General features: G+C 41.5%; 1 protein-coding gene and 1 long non-coding RNA gene across 10 annotated transcripts in view; one reads left to right on the forward strand and one right to left on the reverse strand.

Moving 5' to 3' along the window:
- The window catches only part of LOC123390646, a 33,252-nt gene extending 24,261 nt beyond the window's left edge, over nucleotides 1-8,991 (forward strand). For both annotated transcript variants that reach the window (XR_006605191.1, XR_006605190.1), the window contains one exon: nucleotides 7,623-8,991. This is a non-coding gene — a long non-coding RNA (uncharacterized LOC123390646). The remainder of the gene's footprint in view (nucleotides 1-7,622) is intronic.
- Nucleotides 1-17,309, reverse strand: part of FKBP5 (FKBP prolyl isomerase 5) — a 121,765-nt gene that overhangs the window by 9,040 nt on the left and 95,416 nt on the right. For 7 of the 8 annotated variants that reach the window (XM_004770688.3, XM_004770690.3, XM_004770689.3 and 4 more), the window contains 3 exons: nucleotides 12,539-12,695; nucleotides 6,734-6,824; nucleotides 4,276-4,359 (listed from right to left, as the gene is read on the reverse strand). In XM_004770688.3, coding sequence (XP_004770745.1) covers nucleotides 4,276-4,359; nucleotides 6,734-6,824; nucleotides 12,539-12,695 — 332 coding nt within the window. The remainder of the gene's footprint in view (nucleotides 1-4,275; nucleotides 4,360-6,733; nucleotides 6,825-12,538; nucleotides 12,696-17,309) is intronic. The other variant, XM_004770694.3, reaches the window with a different exon arrangement.

Raw genomic sequence — 17,309 nt, forward strand, 5'->3', positions numbered from 1 at the left:
GACCCAGGGTCCTGGGATTGAGCTCCACATTGGGCTCCTTGCTCAGGCAGGAGCCTGCTTCTCCTTCTGCCCATCCCCTCGCTTGAGCACTTTCCTGTTCTCTCTTTCAGATAAATTAAAAATAATAATAATAATAATAATAATAATAATGGTAGGTTCTAAATAATCAGAATGGTAGAGGGCTATGGTTGCAAAAAACAAGCAAACAAACCAAAAAGCCAAAACTCAAAAAACCTAACAGACTTTGTAACAGTTCCTTTACATTTATACAGCATTTTAATTTCTTGAAAGCTCTTTCATCTGTCTCCTGACTGTACTTAGAGCTCAACTTCCAACGAACAAGAATCTCGTTTTGTGGTATTTCTGCTTCTAATGTACTAAAACAAGAGTTTTCAGCGTGGGGGTGATTCTGCTCCCTGGGGGGGCATCTGGCAATATTTTGTCACAACTGCAAGGAATGTGTGCAAGGAGTGTGCGTGCTACTGGCATCTAGTGGGCAGAAGCCAGGGCTGCTGCTACACATCCTGTAAAGCACAGGACAGCCTCTCAGCATCACAGAGCTACACAGCCCCAAATGTCAGTAGTGCCACGGCTGAGAAATGCTGTGCTTAATGAATAAAGGGAGAAGAAAGAAGGCAGGGCGGACACTTCCTTAGGAGTTTTTTTAAAAACCAGAAATTCTAGAGTTATGGATGACTTGTTCCTAAATTACAGCATTGGTTTCTTGGTTCAGCAAAGTCAAAACACAGCAAAGCCTGGTTTGTCTGAAAAGGGTTTGGTGGTTGAACCAGGATCCTTAACTAACTTGCTCGAGAAATGCTTTTTTCGCAAGGAGCACAAGGGGGCGTGAGAGTCCCGTATCACTGCAGTGTCCTCAGCCTTCTTACCACTCTGTCTCCAAGTCAGAAAAGAGAAACACTAGTCAAGTCTGATAGTTAATGCTCCTGTCCTGCAGGACACTATCAGCTCTGAGGGCAAAAATCAGGTCTGCTTAATTGGCTTGCACAAAGCCTGGCACAATAGCATGTTGTTCTCTGTTAATTATTTTCAGAGTTAAATGAAGAGAGTCTTCTGCCTTTCTTCTCTTTAGCCTTCAGAGGTTGATATGAGGAGCTGACAATCTAAACAGCAAAATGACTCCCATTTTAAAACTGAGTGCAATTCAGCTCTTTACTAAGGGGAGAAATCTACCTAATTATGTGTAAACCAAATTCACAGGTCGATGAAAACGGAGCTGTAATGTACTAGATGGCATGAAGTGTAGATTTTTTACTTCGCCCCATCTCTGCTCTCACCCACACATCTGGACTCTGTGCGTGTGTTCAACGTGCCAAGTCAAACACTCGGAAATACGAAGCCCAGGAGGGCACAGTGGCAGATTGAAACCTGCCCTGAAATTTTAAAAGGGAATGTGTACAGGAAACTATCTACCAACCATTTTTAAGTCTTACATCTAAAACTAGGACCACTGCTGGGATCTTTTACCTATAATTATGAAGGTGCCTCAAGGGAAGTCTCTAGTAGTACAAAATGTTCAGAGACATTCTGGGAGAAAAGTCTTAGGTCAGTGGTTTTCAACCTTACATTAATTTTCCCCCAATAGACTAATGTTTTGACAGATTTTGTCTATCAAACTGCATGTCAAAAATAATATGTTCCATATGTGTGACTGCTGATCCAGATTTTATCCAAAGATCAGTAATTTTTAGAAGGTTCTTAATATTATGAAATACACAAATCACTACTGCAATTGTGATGCTCAGAAGTGACAAAGTTAAGTAACCGTACGGACACAGAAACCCTGCTTTCTGCCACTGATCAGTAATTCTGGCCATCTCTGTGTTCAGCACACAGCAATACAACACATGGCTTTGCCACATTACTTCATTACCAATACTGTTCCCTAAAGTTCTGAGTCATCAGCAACCAATTAGAGCTTCTGAATAGCTGAGCTGTTTTACTACACAGAGTTGATATAATTCTAGTCAGATGCCAAAACCCCAACTCCCCCCCATCCCCAAACTATTAATATTCTACTTAGAAGTTTGGGAAGTAAAAATACAGTAAGGACTTTTATAGACTCCAGGTTTATAGGAAACACCATTTGGGACCTATGGTTCTAAGGGATTTTACAAAAAAATATTTCATTCTAGCATATTGTGTATTTGAGTCTACACATAACTCATGTGGAAGCTTACTTGAATAGCTTAGAAGTAGCCAATATAGTTCAATTAGAAAAAATCAAAATTACTTTTCAAGAGTTTTGAATATCACAGAACTTTAGAGCTGAAAAAAGACTTGGGGATCATTTAATCTAACCCCATCACTTTTAAAAAAAGATTTTACTTATTTATTTATTGAGAGAGAGAGGGCACAAGCAGGCAGAGAGAGGAGCAGGTTCCCTGCTGAGCAAGGAGCCCCATGCAGGGGTCAATTCCAGGACCCTGGGATCATGACCTGAGCCAAAGGCAGACGCTTAACTGACTGAGCCACCCATGTGTCCCGTCATCACTTTTTTTAAGATTTTATTTATTTATTTGAGAGAGAAAGGGAGAAAGCAGGGAGAGTAGGAGAAGGAGAGGGATAAGCAGACTTCCCGATGAGTGTGGAGCCCGATGCAGAGCTCGAGCCCATGACCTTGAGATCACTGTCTGAGCTGAAATCAAAAGTTGGATGCCCAGGGCACCTGTGTGGCTCAGTTGTTAAGCATCTGCCTTTGGCTCAGGTCATGACCCTGGGATCCTGGGATCAAGCCCCGCATCAGGCTCTCTGCTCAGCGGGAAGCCTGCTTCTCTTTCTTGCACTCCCCCTGCTTGTGTTCCCTCTCTCACTGTCTCTCTCTGTCAAACTAATAAATAAAATCTTAAAAAAAAAAAAAAAAGAGTTGGATGCCCAATCCACTGAGCCATACAGGTGCCCGTAACTCTATCACCTTTCACACACAAAAGTAACCTCTTTCAATGTTAAATATCTTTAAACCACTTGGAGCCATAAAGCCCGGTTTTCCCAATTTGGAGCTTATTACACTATTCCCCCAAGCTTTCCGGTGATCCATACACATTACCTTAGTATATATAATAGCTATAGATAAATATAAATAATCATATATTAACTATTCCAACAGATTTCAAATGTGTTTAGCTATAACCCACAGTAAGAAATACGTTTTCAATTATGATCCAGTGCCCACTCACACACAACTGAACAAATTTTATGAAACAAAATTTATCTTTACTACATAATGCAATACACTTCCACTAAATTGGTATCATGGCCCAATAATGGGTCTGTTTCCACAGTCTGAAAAACAACCACGGCACGTGTTGGCCCTTCTGTGTGAATTCTGCCTTGGTTATATAGTCTTACATCATTCTCTAGCTGTCTCACAGGAGGCAGCACTGCTTACCCCCTGCCCCAGACAAGGCTGTCCGTGCAAAAGCAAGTCTCAGAGCAGATGCTCCATAAACAAGAAGAAAAAAAAAACCTTGACAAAACTCCATTCTTTCACTCTCTTCCTCTCTAAACCCTTTCTGCTGGGCATGGAGAAGGTACTTGGTTGGGGGTGGGGAAGCAATGGCAATGGGCAGAACATTCTGATGAGAACTGCTATTTCTTTTTCTCTTATCTCGGGGGGTTTAAGATCTAAGTGAGGAAGTAACACATTCATTCCTAGATATAACTAGAAAGGGCTTTCAAGAAGCAATCAGTAACGAATGTCATTCAGGAGTTTCTCAAGATTCCTCACAAAACCAAATGTGGCAGGGATCATGTTGGCCACTAGAGGAACTGAATATTCTCTTCCTTCTGGTTTCTTCTGGAATCTGTGCGAGTTCTTTCCTTTTGTCATGTGCCTCCGTGGCTCGACCGAGACAGCGGAAAGGAAGATGATGTGAAACTTACCTCCACGAATTCTCACTTGCTAACAATTATCCGATTCATTAATTCTACACTTGCTGAGTGCCAACTATGTACCAAAAAGATGCCTTAGGTCTTGCGAGATACAGTGGAGGGTGGGCAAGCCAGAACTGGCCTGCCTTTATGAATGGTTACAATCTGGAGTAGAATGTGTAAAAGAAACCTCTGTATTCTTTTTGTCACGTTAATCCATTCCTTCTCACCATTTCTAATGCTGAAAATGACAGACTTGTAAAAATTCAGACTTACTCTTACCCAAAAGGGTGCTGTTAGAATTCAGAGTAGGGGATGTCAGTACAACTCACTGACAACCTGAACAAATTCTTTGTGATGGAAAAGACTGTACAAGGACTCACACACCTTGAAATACACAGTTCCCTTCTCTTTGACAATGGCAGCCTGCTCCAATTTTTCTTTGGTGTCCATCTCCCAGGATTCTTTGGCCTGTTGTGTAAATTTGTAACAACGGTTAGATGAACAGAGAAGGAAAGAGCATCAGCTAATGGCTGTAAGAACACACAGCAGCTTCTTCTAGGATACCCACACCTCAAAATGCACTGGCTCTTAAAACTGGGTGCCACTGCCCACTCACTGCTAGGCTAGAACTCACCTTCCACAATGACCAAGCTGCAGTCTGGCCCATGGTGCCCAAGAAGGAAGAGCAGGCAAAAGCACAGTAAGGAACCTAAGCCATTGTGTGCTGTTAAAGAGCGCATCTTTGGAGTTATGAGGTGAGGACACACAACAAAACCCAACGTCCCTCATCGCCCTCCCACAGACTTCCCCAGCAAACTGCCATTACAATTTCAGCAAGTTGTTTCTCTCAAGCCTCTGTTTCAAACTCTAAAATGGGAACACTACTGTAGTCAAGTCACAGGCGTATATTCACAAACAATATTTTAAATGCCAGGCCAGGTCATTGTCTCTCCACTGGAACAGCTAAAGCTTCTAAATTGTGTCAACTTGCAGATGGATATCTGGGGGACTTCAAGCAAAACATAGATGTAGAAATATTTCCAGGGATTTCGTGACCATTTGCTATTTCGTATCATGTGTATTATCACTCTCCACCATTAGAGATAGGAATCCAGAGCCAAGTGCACTTTCAGTATGAATAGCTGGATTTAAAGGGAGTGGCAAGAGTCCCAGAACAATCTGGGATCCTTTAGGGGAAACGACAGTGGCTGGGTCAGTGCTACTACTACAGGAATTATGAAACTTGAGTGGGTAACCGTACAATTCTCTCTATTCAAGAAACAATTAGTGATGTATCCTGCTGCCACCCATCCCACCAAGTGAATAATGAGAGTTACCAGTCTTTCTGGCAACCCTGTGTTGCTTCTGACAATTTAGTTCTATTAATTTAAAATGTGGTAATAAGGGCCCTCAGCATTTTTTATATGGAGTTTGGCTTCTATGGGGTATAAGTGTGTTATTAATACTATGAGGCAGAGAATTAAAATGTTGCTTCCAACAACATCACGCTTTCACATGGTTTCAAATATACACAGTTTCAAATATCCTGGAGCCACGTTCTCGGAGCAGGGAGCGCGTGGGGGCTCCTTATAGCACACAACAGTGAGAATGCACCGCGGTAAAGAAGTGTCCTCTGGGCTGTGGATGGGTGGGGGCTGTGGCGGCTTACTTGATTAAAATAGAAATGGGAAAGCCAAGGTCGAAATAACCATATGCTAAAGATTATTTTCTCTCTCTTTAATAATAAAAACCATCGTGCTATGGAGGCAGCTTTGGAGGATCGGAGCTGAGCTGGCAGGCCTTCAGGAGGGGTACCCGGACAATATGTGATGGTCATGACAACAGCATAATATGGTTGTTTGGGGGAACATGGAGTGTGAGGGGTATGATCAGGAAGGTCACTGTTGGGGGAAAATCCCAAAGCAGTCCTCCCCTGACTTTCCTGGCCCAAAGTTCCAGCCCCACAGGGCAATGATTTCCTTACTAAGTCTAACAGAATATAAACAGTCACATTTCCAGTCCACAGCTTAACGTACAGAACACCGAGGTAGCGCTACAGGCCTACAGAATGCAGTTCTTAGAAGCTCTCTGGGGAGAGCGGGGCCTCAGATTTGCAGAGGGGACTTTGCTGGCCGTGATGGTATGCCTAAGCACAGGCATTCGCTCTGTGTGTATCTGGTGAAACTGCTGCTCGGAGCCTCCAGAGGTAGGCCCGAGACAAACACGCTTCAGGAGGGCTGCTGCTTCTGGAACCCAAAGCAACTAACAAACTCTCTCATTTTTAGACTTGGACAGGTAGGAAAAGGCAAGGCTGGAGGGTCAGCAGGTTTGTCTCTTGTGTCTCTTGTCACAGAGCCTGATGGTCCATGATGCCTTGCATTTTGGATAACTTCCTTTCCACGACTCCGAGAAGGGTACAATCCATTCAGCTTCGGGAAAACTGCACCCCACTCCCCCAAAGAGCTGCTTGGCAGAACGTGAACCTTTTTGTCTTCAACCCAGGAAAAAAAGTACAGAAAGAACAAGTCTAGGAACAAATAAGGGAACAAGTCTTGGATTCTACCCAAAAAAGTTAAAAAAAAAAAAAAAAAAAAAAAAGGCTGACACGTAGGAACAAAATAAGAACACTGAGCTCCTTAGCTGTGTATTGGCTGTGCAGTATCAGTTCTCCCAGACTCTGGGAGCAGTGTCAAAGGCAAGAAACAAACTTTGTCACAAAAAGCACAACATATGAATAAATACCATCTATCCACACCACTAATAATAATGTAAGATAGTCATTTCTGGGAAGTGGACGGAGAAGAAATCTACCATGATTTAGAGAAGTTGGTTATTTTCTCACCTTTTCGAAGCTCTTAAGTGTCACTTCATACATAAGCTCAGCATTAGGTTCAATGCCAAATTTCGGCTTCCCTGCCTCTCCAAAACCATATCTGAAATGGAGAGTAAGAAAACAAAACTTTAAAAGAACTGATGTATTTCCAGGCACTTCCTCTGGTGTTCTGAGGCATCACGTTAGCACAGAGCTCTCATCTGCACTCTACACACATTGGGGACCATGAAGACAAACCAGCTGTGGGTCAGAAGGTACAGTGTAGTATCCCTGCTGGCTTTTGAAGAAGCCAGGCTAGATTTCGTTTTCTTTTCTCCATCATCACATGTAATGTTAACACCTGTACACCTTGGGAAAGCTTGTTTAAGGGGATTTTAAGATTTTATTTATTTATTTGACAGAGAGATCACAAGAAGGCAGAGAGGCAGGCAGAGAGAGAGGGGCAAGCAGGCTCCCCATTGAGCAGAGAGCCCGATGCAGGGCTTGATCCCACGACACCGGGATCAGAACCTGAGCCGAAGGCAGAGGCTTTAACCCACTGAGCCACCCAGGCGCCCCTTGAGGGGATTTTAAATGTCACTGTCTTTTCCTCTGCTTTATGTAATATCTAGTTCTTTTTATAAAATAGCCATTGTTTGGTTATCAGGGCTTTCCCTCGAAGCTTTATCAGCAGGACAGAGAAAAAAGACACTGTGATTGTTACAATGCTATTTATTAGCAGCTATGTTATAAGACGCTTTTAACTTTACAGACCAGCCCTAGCAAAGCTCTAACCCCCATCAAGAGAAACACTCTCAGAGCTCCGCAGCTATCATGCCGTAAACGTGATGCCTGGGAGCCAAAATGTACTGAAGAAAATGACTGAGGGTCTATAAACTGTTTTTCTATTTTCTTTCAGATCACCAAAAGACTTTAGAAAAACCCAAAGCATTCAAGAAGCATACATCTCCTAGAATGGAAGTTCTGGTGGTGGTTGGTCTGTCTGGTCCAATGGATTCCCAGCGTTCAGTACAATGCCCAGCATATTTCAGAAATGTTCACTGGAATATATTCTGTTCCCGTATGTTTCAAGGCCAAACTACTCTTGAATACATGGAATGGTACTGCAAGATAACTTAGTAAACACCCACTTTTCAGGGCTGAAGGATGCCCAAACCCAGTGGCTGCTAATACCTCCCTTTCTCTGGGGCAAAACGACTAGAAGGGGGTAGACTCCTATCCTGCGGCTTATACCATTTTCTTTACCCCCTGCCTGAATTTTTCAGGAAGAAAGTGCTTAACTCACCTCCACTATTACAAAAGAAAATAAAAGCTGGAGCCAGAGAGAGGCACAGAGACACAAAGAGAGTTGGTAGGAATGTGGTAGTTTTAATAGCAGGGCAAAGGGTATCTTCAGCAAAGAAATCAAAGAGGACATAATTACCAGTGGCCAATTTTAGGCAGTCATGACTAGTTTTGTACTTCGAGCTCTTAGACCTATGTAGCTCCTATTTGCTTTCTACCATCTGGTAAATAACAGAACATTCCTTAACTGCTAGGAACTAGGTAGACAGGTGAGTCTTTGCTGATCATGTTTACCGACAGCATGTGGCATTTGGAACCTTGTGCTCAACAGGTACAAACTCAACAGACGGTATGACACTTGCCTTAGGCCAGTGACTCTCGACACGGGTGATTTTAATCCACCCCCCCAACAGGGACATTTGGTAATATCTAGACATTTGGGGTTTGCTAGAACTACCGGGGGGCTACCAGCATGTAGTGGGTAGAACATCCTACAACATGCAGAACAGCCCCCACAACCAAGAAAGATCTGGCCCAAAATGTCCACAGTGCTGAGGATAACACAAGCTGCTTAGAGGAACTCATGAATCAAAGTCCCATGGCTAGGGGTGGGGGAGCTGGGGGGTTTCACATGAAGGACTCTGAGATCACTTATGTAGAGTATACCATCCTGGGGAGGTGTAAGCCCACGCCAAACTCTTTTGAGAGCATCTAGTCTGACTTCCAGGTTATACAGAAAGCTGTCTGACTTATGCTAGATGGGCCTGGGCACCGAAGGACCCGGGGCTCACAAATTCATCTGACTGAGAGAACACCACAAATGGAAATCTAGGACTTAACCCAGAGATACAAAGCTACAGTAACAGAAAGAATCTGGTAGTAATGTTCTTGAATTAACAGTTGCCTGCAGACAGCAGAGACACAAAATGTGACTATTAATGACCATTAAAGCTTTTATGTGCATACAAGAAGTATTTGTACCACAACTGCTTACTGACTGGTTCATTTTTCCAGATGAAGAAACTGAGGCTCAGAGAGTAGCGCTTCTGGAGAGTCGCACGAAGTGGCAGCAGCAGAGCCAGGATTTAAATTCAGGCTCTCTGTGTCCCTGGAAAACGGTTTATTTTTTAACCTGCACTGCCTCATAACTAAGCACTATGTCTCTTGGCAGCCCGTGTTTTAGTCTGGGGTTGGTGCAGGACAGAAACATAAGGAAAGGGAGGGAAAAAAATTTTAACTAGCCATACATACCTTACCTGAAATGAATACAATATAAAAGTAGTGAACAATATTAAACACAATATAAAAGATGCTGTTTGCTGAGAAGGAAAAAAAATGGTTTTGTGGATGTGTTTTAGGAATTGATTGTGAAAACATCCCACCAAATAGTCTGTAAGAGTCGCAGAGGTGTGTCCTGAACATCATCTAGAGAACGAAATGCAGATGACGCAAGAGAACTATAGAGCACGAGTCTGTGGCAGCCACACTCACGGCGACACTGGGATGCAGTTTTCTGTGGTGTGTGGGGATCTGAGCAACACAAGCAAGCCCGCAGCGGGCACTCACAGCTGCCTGTCATGGGGACGGCCTGCCTGTCTGGATAGCATTCCGCCGGGTGCGTCCGGCCGGCCACACACTGCTTTTATGACTGAAAAGATTGGAAAAATCCACTGTATGTTAAAACGGGGTTTCCTTTTTCAAGTGGTCTGAGGGACAAAGTGGAGTAGAAAAATCGTCACCACAGTAGCAATCACAGCGAATACACCGAGAGTTTCTAGGTGTCAGGCACGCTGCAGAGTTCTTCACATGCATTAATTACCTCATTCAGACCTTCACAACTTTATGTTCGTAGATCTTGTTATCCCCATTTTATGGAAGGAGAAGCTGAGGCTGAGGAGAGTTAAGTGACTTGCCCAAGCAGACACAGCTGGTAAGGTACAGAGCGGGGTGGGGGGCGCTAACCATTAATGACACAACAAACAATTTAAATGTGCAAGGAACTATTTGCCTGGATGTATGTAAGGATGATTTCTGTATCTCTTTGCCATTAAACTTAAGACAGCTGCCTCCCACGCTGTCTTGTTAGCTGGCTCAAAATATATTGAACTGATTCATATAATCTATGCTTGCATGTACGCAGAATTATCTATCCTCAAGGAGCTTAAATCAGCAAGCACACAGGGAACATAAATACCACTCTCTTCATATGAGTCTGGAACTACAATTTTAGAAAGCTACATTAAAAATAATTAGCTATTACCTGGATATGGAGGAGACAGCCTTCTCTGTGCTCTGAGTAAAAAACAGTTCCTTCTAGGATGAGAGAAATAAGTTCACCTGAAGTGAACTACAACTATAGGGTAAATGTAAATAAAACACACTAAAACAGGAATATGGTTGTGGAAAGTGGATGACAGAGAAAAAAGCATGAAATAAAAGGTGCCTCCATGAAGGCTGTATAACGGGTCAAGGTGTAGAGCATTTGCAGGCTTGGCCAAACCCTCACTTGGGAAATAGAATTAGGGCTAGAGTATGAGGGCAAAGAGGAATATGTTACTGGATTACTCCTGAGGCTCCACAAAGGCAAGCAACTGTACAAAAGGCCAACTGTACCTACTGGTGAGTGCAGGCCATCCGGATCCTCAAGAACTCAGAATCCTAGGGGCTGAAATCCAAGCAGCCAGAGAGGGAGGAGACTGCAGATAAGCAGATGCGCTTTCATGCAAACAGAATCAAAACACCCTGGTTTCTCTCAAGGGTCTATTTCTCAAGATAGAAGGGTTAGATTCATGGTATAATTTTAGGTCTAAAAATAATACCAAACATGTTTTCACAAGAGAGCTGTTGGTGTCTGATAGTTCTAAGCTGGGAAGTGCTAATGGATATCCTTATGATGGGAAAAATTTAGGCAAAAATGAGTCATCTCCGCTGCCTTTAGATCCAGGAAGAACACTTTTTTTTTTTTTCAGGGACTCTGTATAAGAACAGGTAGCACAAATTCAAGTGGTAATAAATCATCCAAGTGCTTCTTCTACTTCCAACCCTCACCTGTTTTACTGCCTCCCATCTAATTTAGAGAAAAGGAAGGAGAGAGGCAGGAGAATCACGTGAGATGGCCAATAGCTTCCTGTCTTGGCAATATGGCAGGCAAAACAAATAAGCAGCAAAACTTGCCTGTCAGTCCTCTCTTTGACACACAACAGTCAAGTAATCAGGCTCGCAGATCTTTGTGATATTATATGGCCCATTAATTCACTCCATGACTAACTGATTTAATTGTTTCCACTATTAGCATTAACTTCATTGAAAACTCTAAAACGCTGATTGAAAAAACAAGTATATACATATACTTGTTTTTACTGAAGTACAGCGGAGTACAATGTTATATCAGTTTCAGGTGTACAGCATAGTGATGTGTCAATTCTACATGTTATATTAAGCTTGCCATGATAAATTCAGTTATCTATTATCATATAATATTAGCACAATATTATTTACTATATTCCCTATGCTATATATTTCATCCCTGTGACTTATTTTATAACCATAAGTTTGTACCTCTTAATTCCCCCTTCGCCTTGTGCTCAACAGGTCCCCCCACCCCCAAATCCTCTGGCAACCACGAGTTTGTTCTATTTATGATTCTGTTTCTGTTCTGTTTGTTCATTTGGTTTTGTTTTTTTTTTAGAGTCCACATATAACTGAAATCATATGGTATTTTTCTCAGTCTGGCTTCTCTCACTTAAGCATAATGCCTTCTATGTCCATCCATGTTGTCACAAATATAAAATACTGATGAAAGAAATTGAAGAGGACACAAATGGAAAAGATATACCATGCTTATGGATTGGAAGTATAAATATTATTAAAATATCCATACTGGCCAAAGCAATCTACAGATTCAATGCAATCTCTATCAAGATATCAATAGTATTTTGGGGCACCTGGGTGGCTCAGTGGGTTAAGCCTCTGTTTTCAGCTCAGGTCATGGTCCCAGGGTCTTGGGATTGAGCCCCACATCAGGCTCTCTGCTCAGCAGGGAGCCTGCTTCCTCCTCTCTCTCTGCTTACTTGTGATCTCTGTTTGTCAAATAAATAAAATCTTAAAAAAAAAAAAAGATATCAATAGTATTTTTTACAGAACTAGGATAATCCTAAAATTTATAAGGAACCACACAAGACCCTGCATAGTCAAAGCAATCTTGAGAAAAAAGAACAAAGGTGAAGGTATCACACTCCCAGACTTTAAGATAGACTACAAAACTGCAGTAATACTGGCACAAAATAGATCAATGTAACAAGATAGAGAGCCCAGAAATAATCCACATTTATTTGGTCAATTGATCTGTGCCAAAAGGGGCAAGACTATATGGCAGAGAAAAGACGGTCTCTTCAGTAAATGGTGTGGGGAAAACTGAAGAACTATATGCAAAAGAATGAAAGTAGACCTCCTTCTTATACCACACACACACACACTAAATCCCTGTCCTTTAGATAACTTCACTGTGTACTGAGCTGGTATGCTGCTTACCGTGGTCCAAGATATAAAATACATTGTTCTTCCCGTTGCATTTTCTCCAGGGCTTTGTCAATTCCAATTGGAATGTCATGGTCTTCTCCTTCCCCAACAATGAATACCACATCTCTGCAATCAAACATCCTTCCATCACAGCGGCCTTCTAGGTGAACTGAGGGCAAGGAGACAGGTCAGTCAGTAATGCTGCTCCACAGGTCTGGCTAATTTAGAGAAGTGAAAAATGATTATTTCCCCTTTCTCATTTCATCTAGAGACACATGGGGTATGTCCTATTGACACTTTACCTACTCCGTCTGAAAATTTAAGAGCAATCCTATTTCTCAGTTTAAACTTGTAATTACCAACAACTCTATCAATAAGATAGTTCAGGGCAGGAGTGGGGTGGGGTGGGGAGGGCACCTGGGTGGCTCAGTTGGTTATGTGGCCAACTCTTGATTTCAATTCAGGTCATGCTCTCAGGGTCCTGGGATAGAGCACGGTGTAAGGCTCCCTGCTCAGCAGTGGGGAGTCTGCTTGAGGAGTCCCTCTCCTCTCGCCCTCTCCCTCTGCCCTCCATCATCTCTATATAAAATAAATAAATAAATCTTGAAAAAAAAGATAACTTAGGGGATAATAAAGCAGAACACAGGTTTAATTTAAACCTACTACATGACAGAAATTTCCTCACCTATAACACAGGATCAAGAAATGCTTGAATATTTAATAGATAATTATCAAGGTGCAACGAACTTAGTATCAAGTATATAATGACGTAAACATTTGTAACTACATTTTGACTTCAGATGCTTGGGGGAAAAAAAAACCAAATGACTATTTCCCCCAAATAAACAAAAGTTAACTGAATAAAGCAGCTCTTTTTTCTTTCTTAAGTCTTAATCTCATTCACAAATATATTTGAGTAAAAACAGAAAACTCAAAGCCAGCATCACCAATAACTGTATCATAGCTATATGCCTTAGTGGAGTGATAACTGTAAAGTGTGAAGGAATCACCAGTCTACTATAACTTCACAAATCAAATTATTTAACAACTCTTCTGAAATGTTAAGAGGTCACTTTCTTGGGGCCTAATTTCCTGTTCCACTTAGACTCACTCACCTCATTCCCACGGTGATTTCCTATCAGATAAAAAGCTTTTGTTTCAAGACAAAATAGGAAGAATGCATATAGATATGTATTTTTTCTTGATCCATTACTTTTTTTTCTAGGATAAGCAACTCTCTGAATCTTTCCAACTACTTTTCATATGAAGGACATTCATTCTCTTCCACTTGGGTCTTTGACTCAGTAAGAAAAGATGGATGGCTCACCCAATAGCACAGCAGTCACCAAGCAATGTAATAATTGGTCTTTTCCTAAGAAAATTCTTTATTCTAAACTCTAATGGCCTAGATTCAAATGTAACAATTTCCTAAAATTCTTCTTTTCTAACACCAGTTTCTCTAACTTTAACTTGCTTTAGAAAGACTAAAAATTACTCATTCTGTTATACTTGTTTCATGAGACAATTATTAGTTTCCAAACACAAATTCAATTCCAACTTACTCTACTTTTGAATTACATGATCTCAAAGGTCTTCTGAAGCTCTACAATTCTATGATACTATGACCCAGTGATACAGTTCTGATACCGGCCAGAAACCAGCTTCAAAGCCAATTCCTGCAGTTAATTATTTGATCAGATTACCTTTAAGCCCAAGCCTGAAAAATTCGAGAAACTCTGAAAAGCAAATGGTAGTGGTATAGTTGTCAAGAGCCACAATGTCACATGGACATTTATGCTTTAAAGCTCTCTATCTTGGGGTGCCTGGGTGGCTCAGTGGGTTAAGCATCTGCCTTTGGCTCAGGTCATGATCCTGGGATCCTGGGATTGAGCCCCACTTCGGGCTCTCTGCTCAGTGAGGAGCCTGCTTCTCTCTCTCCCTCTGCCTGCCGCTCTGCCTTTCTCTCTCACACTCTGTCAAATAAATAAAATCTTAAAAATAAATAAATAAAGTTCTCTATCCTTTTCTGACTTACTAGGATAAGACCATCCTGATGTGCTTCCAACAAAGACGTAGGATGGAGTCCAAGAAACTTGGGCCAAATTAGAGAGAGGTGTGACTTTCCAAACAAGGGCAAGAAATACACTGGCTCTCAGGGTGGAGTTGATATACAGGAATTTTGCTCCATGTCCCACAGTCATAAAAGTAGATGATCCTCTCTATTACAATCACTCTTGGAATGTTCTAGATCATATAAAACTCAATCAATTGATAGCACATTGAAAATTCTTTTGTACTGGAAAACAGTCTCAAAATAAATTCAGCTTTATTTTCAGATACATCTAGAGAGCTTCTGCAGGGTGTCTAAGGCTTAAGATATTTTTACTTAAATAAATAAAAACTGATGTTGCTAAAGGAATTCAAAGTCCTGAGAAGTTTATGCTCTTACATATTTTAAAATCTGCCCAAGAAATTTGATGTAGACTAATGCAATGATACTTTTCATGAAAAAAAAAAATTGCTGAGCAAAGTGAGTTTCAGCTCATGAATTGAGGAATAGTCTCAAGTCTTAAGACTTATTATCCTATTATATCACAACTCAGCTGACAGATTTTTCTGTCTGAGGTTTATTGTTAGAAATGTCTTCCTCCCTAAAGGAGAGTACATTTCGTCGGGGAGGAAACTATCAGTACATTCATTGTGGTTTTTGGTTGATCAAGTTTGAATGTGTTTTCAAAACAGGAAATCCAGAGACTCTGCAAAGGATTCCTGCCTGTGTGTCAGTTTCCTAGGCTAGTTTTCAGCTTGATGCATGTACTTGATGTTAAAATTATATAAATAATTTTAGAAGTTCTCTTTACGTGGGACAACCCATATTAGGGGGAAAAAAAGACTGGCTACTAATAAATGTGTTGGGAAAGATAAGTGAAGTAAGCAAGCAAAAAAAGATTTCAAATTACAAGGAAGGTTAGGAAACTATAATGAAAGCAAGACAATAAAAGATAATAAATGAAAGAACCAATTTTTATGGCTACCTTATAGGAAAATAAAAATCCTCAATAATTCTCATATTTAGTACCTTTTATATGGACTGATTTTTTTTTTTTTTTTTGGTAAATACAACTCTTTTAAGTTGGACCTGAACACTACCTACGCGCCATCAAATCTTCAACTGATACATACAAGCATACGCACACACACATACCAGTTCATATGTACAAAGAAAACCACAGCCTTTTCAAATCTGGAATGTCAGTGTGAGAGAAGGTGTCACAGGCTCAAGGAGTATATAACCCACTGGTTCTTTACATCTACAAGTAGCAAAGGCTATCTCTCTGTTAACTGATTTCTAAACTAGGAACACTGGTGTGACAAGTTCTGCAAGACTGCTGACAAGAACTCACACACCACCCTGGAGCCACAGAAATGCCACCGACTGCCACAGCAGGGGCCCCCTTCATGGTGACAGATCAAACATGCCTGGCTCCTCCAGGTCCAATGCTTGGGTTTTGTTTTTGTTTAATTGTCTCAACAACTGATACAAAAGAAAACCGTGGCAGCTCTGGCTAGGAAGACCTGTGGTTGCTTTTGACCTTGCATCTCTTAGTACAAATACTCACTTAATAAATATTTAATAATAACCATCATGACTCACTGGGAGCTCAGCCTCTAGGGCTCAGGAGGTCTGTTGCTAATTCCAACCAGCATGATTTACGGGAAGTAAATGATCTATGACGTGTCCAAAGAGAATAAAAGTACATACAGGATGCTTCTACTTAGGGCTTTTTCAGTAGAGAGAAAAAAAAAAAAAGACACAAAAAAGGAACATTTTCTCTTGACTTAAAGTCCATGGAACTTGGAGGAGGGAGGTCCTCCAAACCCCATGAAGTCAAACCAAATGAAATTACCCGAGCTTTGCTGAGCAATCCGAGTGTAACCACATCAAGTAAGCCGGGTCTGCTGCAAAACATCACTTAAACTGGAGCTCTGACTTATTGTTCTCTTACTGCCCTAGAGCAATTTTGTTTTGAAGAGCACAGAACACTCTGTTCTGAATGTGGCTGGCACATGAACTCGATGTGCTGACAGCAATTTGTACTACGATTAAAATAGGGGGGAAAAGGAGAGTGTGCTGCAGTAACAAAAACTGGAATGCGAGAACCCAAAAACTAGACTTTGTATTTTAGGAAGCAAAACTGAGAAGGAGGCTCCATAACCTAAAAAAAAAAAAAAATGTGCCGTAAATGCTCCAGCCTAAAGACGTTAGCTCTGGTGAGTGTCTGTTTTCCCCTTTTCTAATTATAGTAGCTGGTGTCTGATAGCTTTGCACTCGTTCCCAAAACAATTACTGGGTCATGGGGATCTGAATGGGAATGTTGTAATGGCATTACTACTAGACAAGACCAGTCATCTGGCCAGAGAAAACCAGGTTGTGACAGGTTACTCCCACATGGCAAGGGTTTTTTCTGCTGCCTAGGTCATGCCAAATGAGTTTCTCTCTGCCTGCCTAATAGAGCAGAACATCCAAGAGATAGTGGATTCTTAATGACCCCCTGAAAAGGCAAATAAGGAAACAGAGATGGAGTTCTAAATCAGGAGAGGCATATTAATCACTGATTAGAAGAGAAACTGCAAGCATGGTGGTCAGATTTCCCCCAAACTGCCTTCCTCCTCCTCTGCACCACTTTCTACTGTGCAAGATGACCAAACACCACCGTGCGATCGCTGACAGAACTGAGGGGCAACGGCTAACTGCAGGCAGGCAGATACCCCAGCTACCGAA

This window comes from Mustela putorius, unplaced genomic scaffold, assembly GCF_011764305.1.
Source record: "Mustela putorius furo isolate JIRA1106 unplaced genomic scaffold, ASM1176430v1.1 tig00000135_pilon_pilon_pilon, whole genome shotgun sequence".
NCBI classification, from domain to species: Eukaryota; Metazoa; Chordata; class Mammalia; order Carnivora; family Mustelidae; genus Mustela; species Mustela putorius.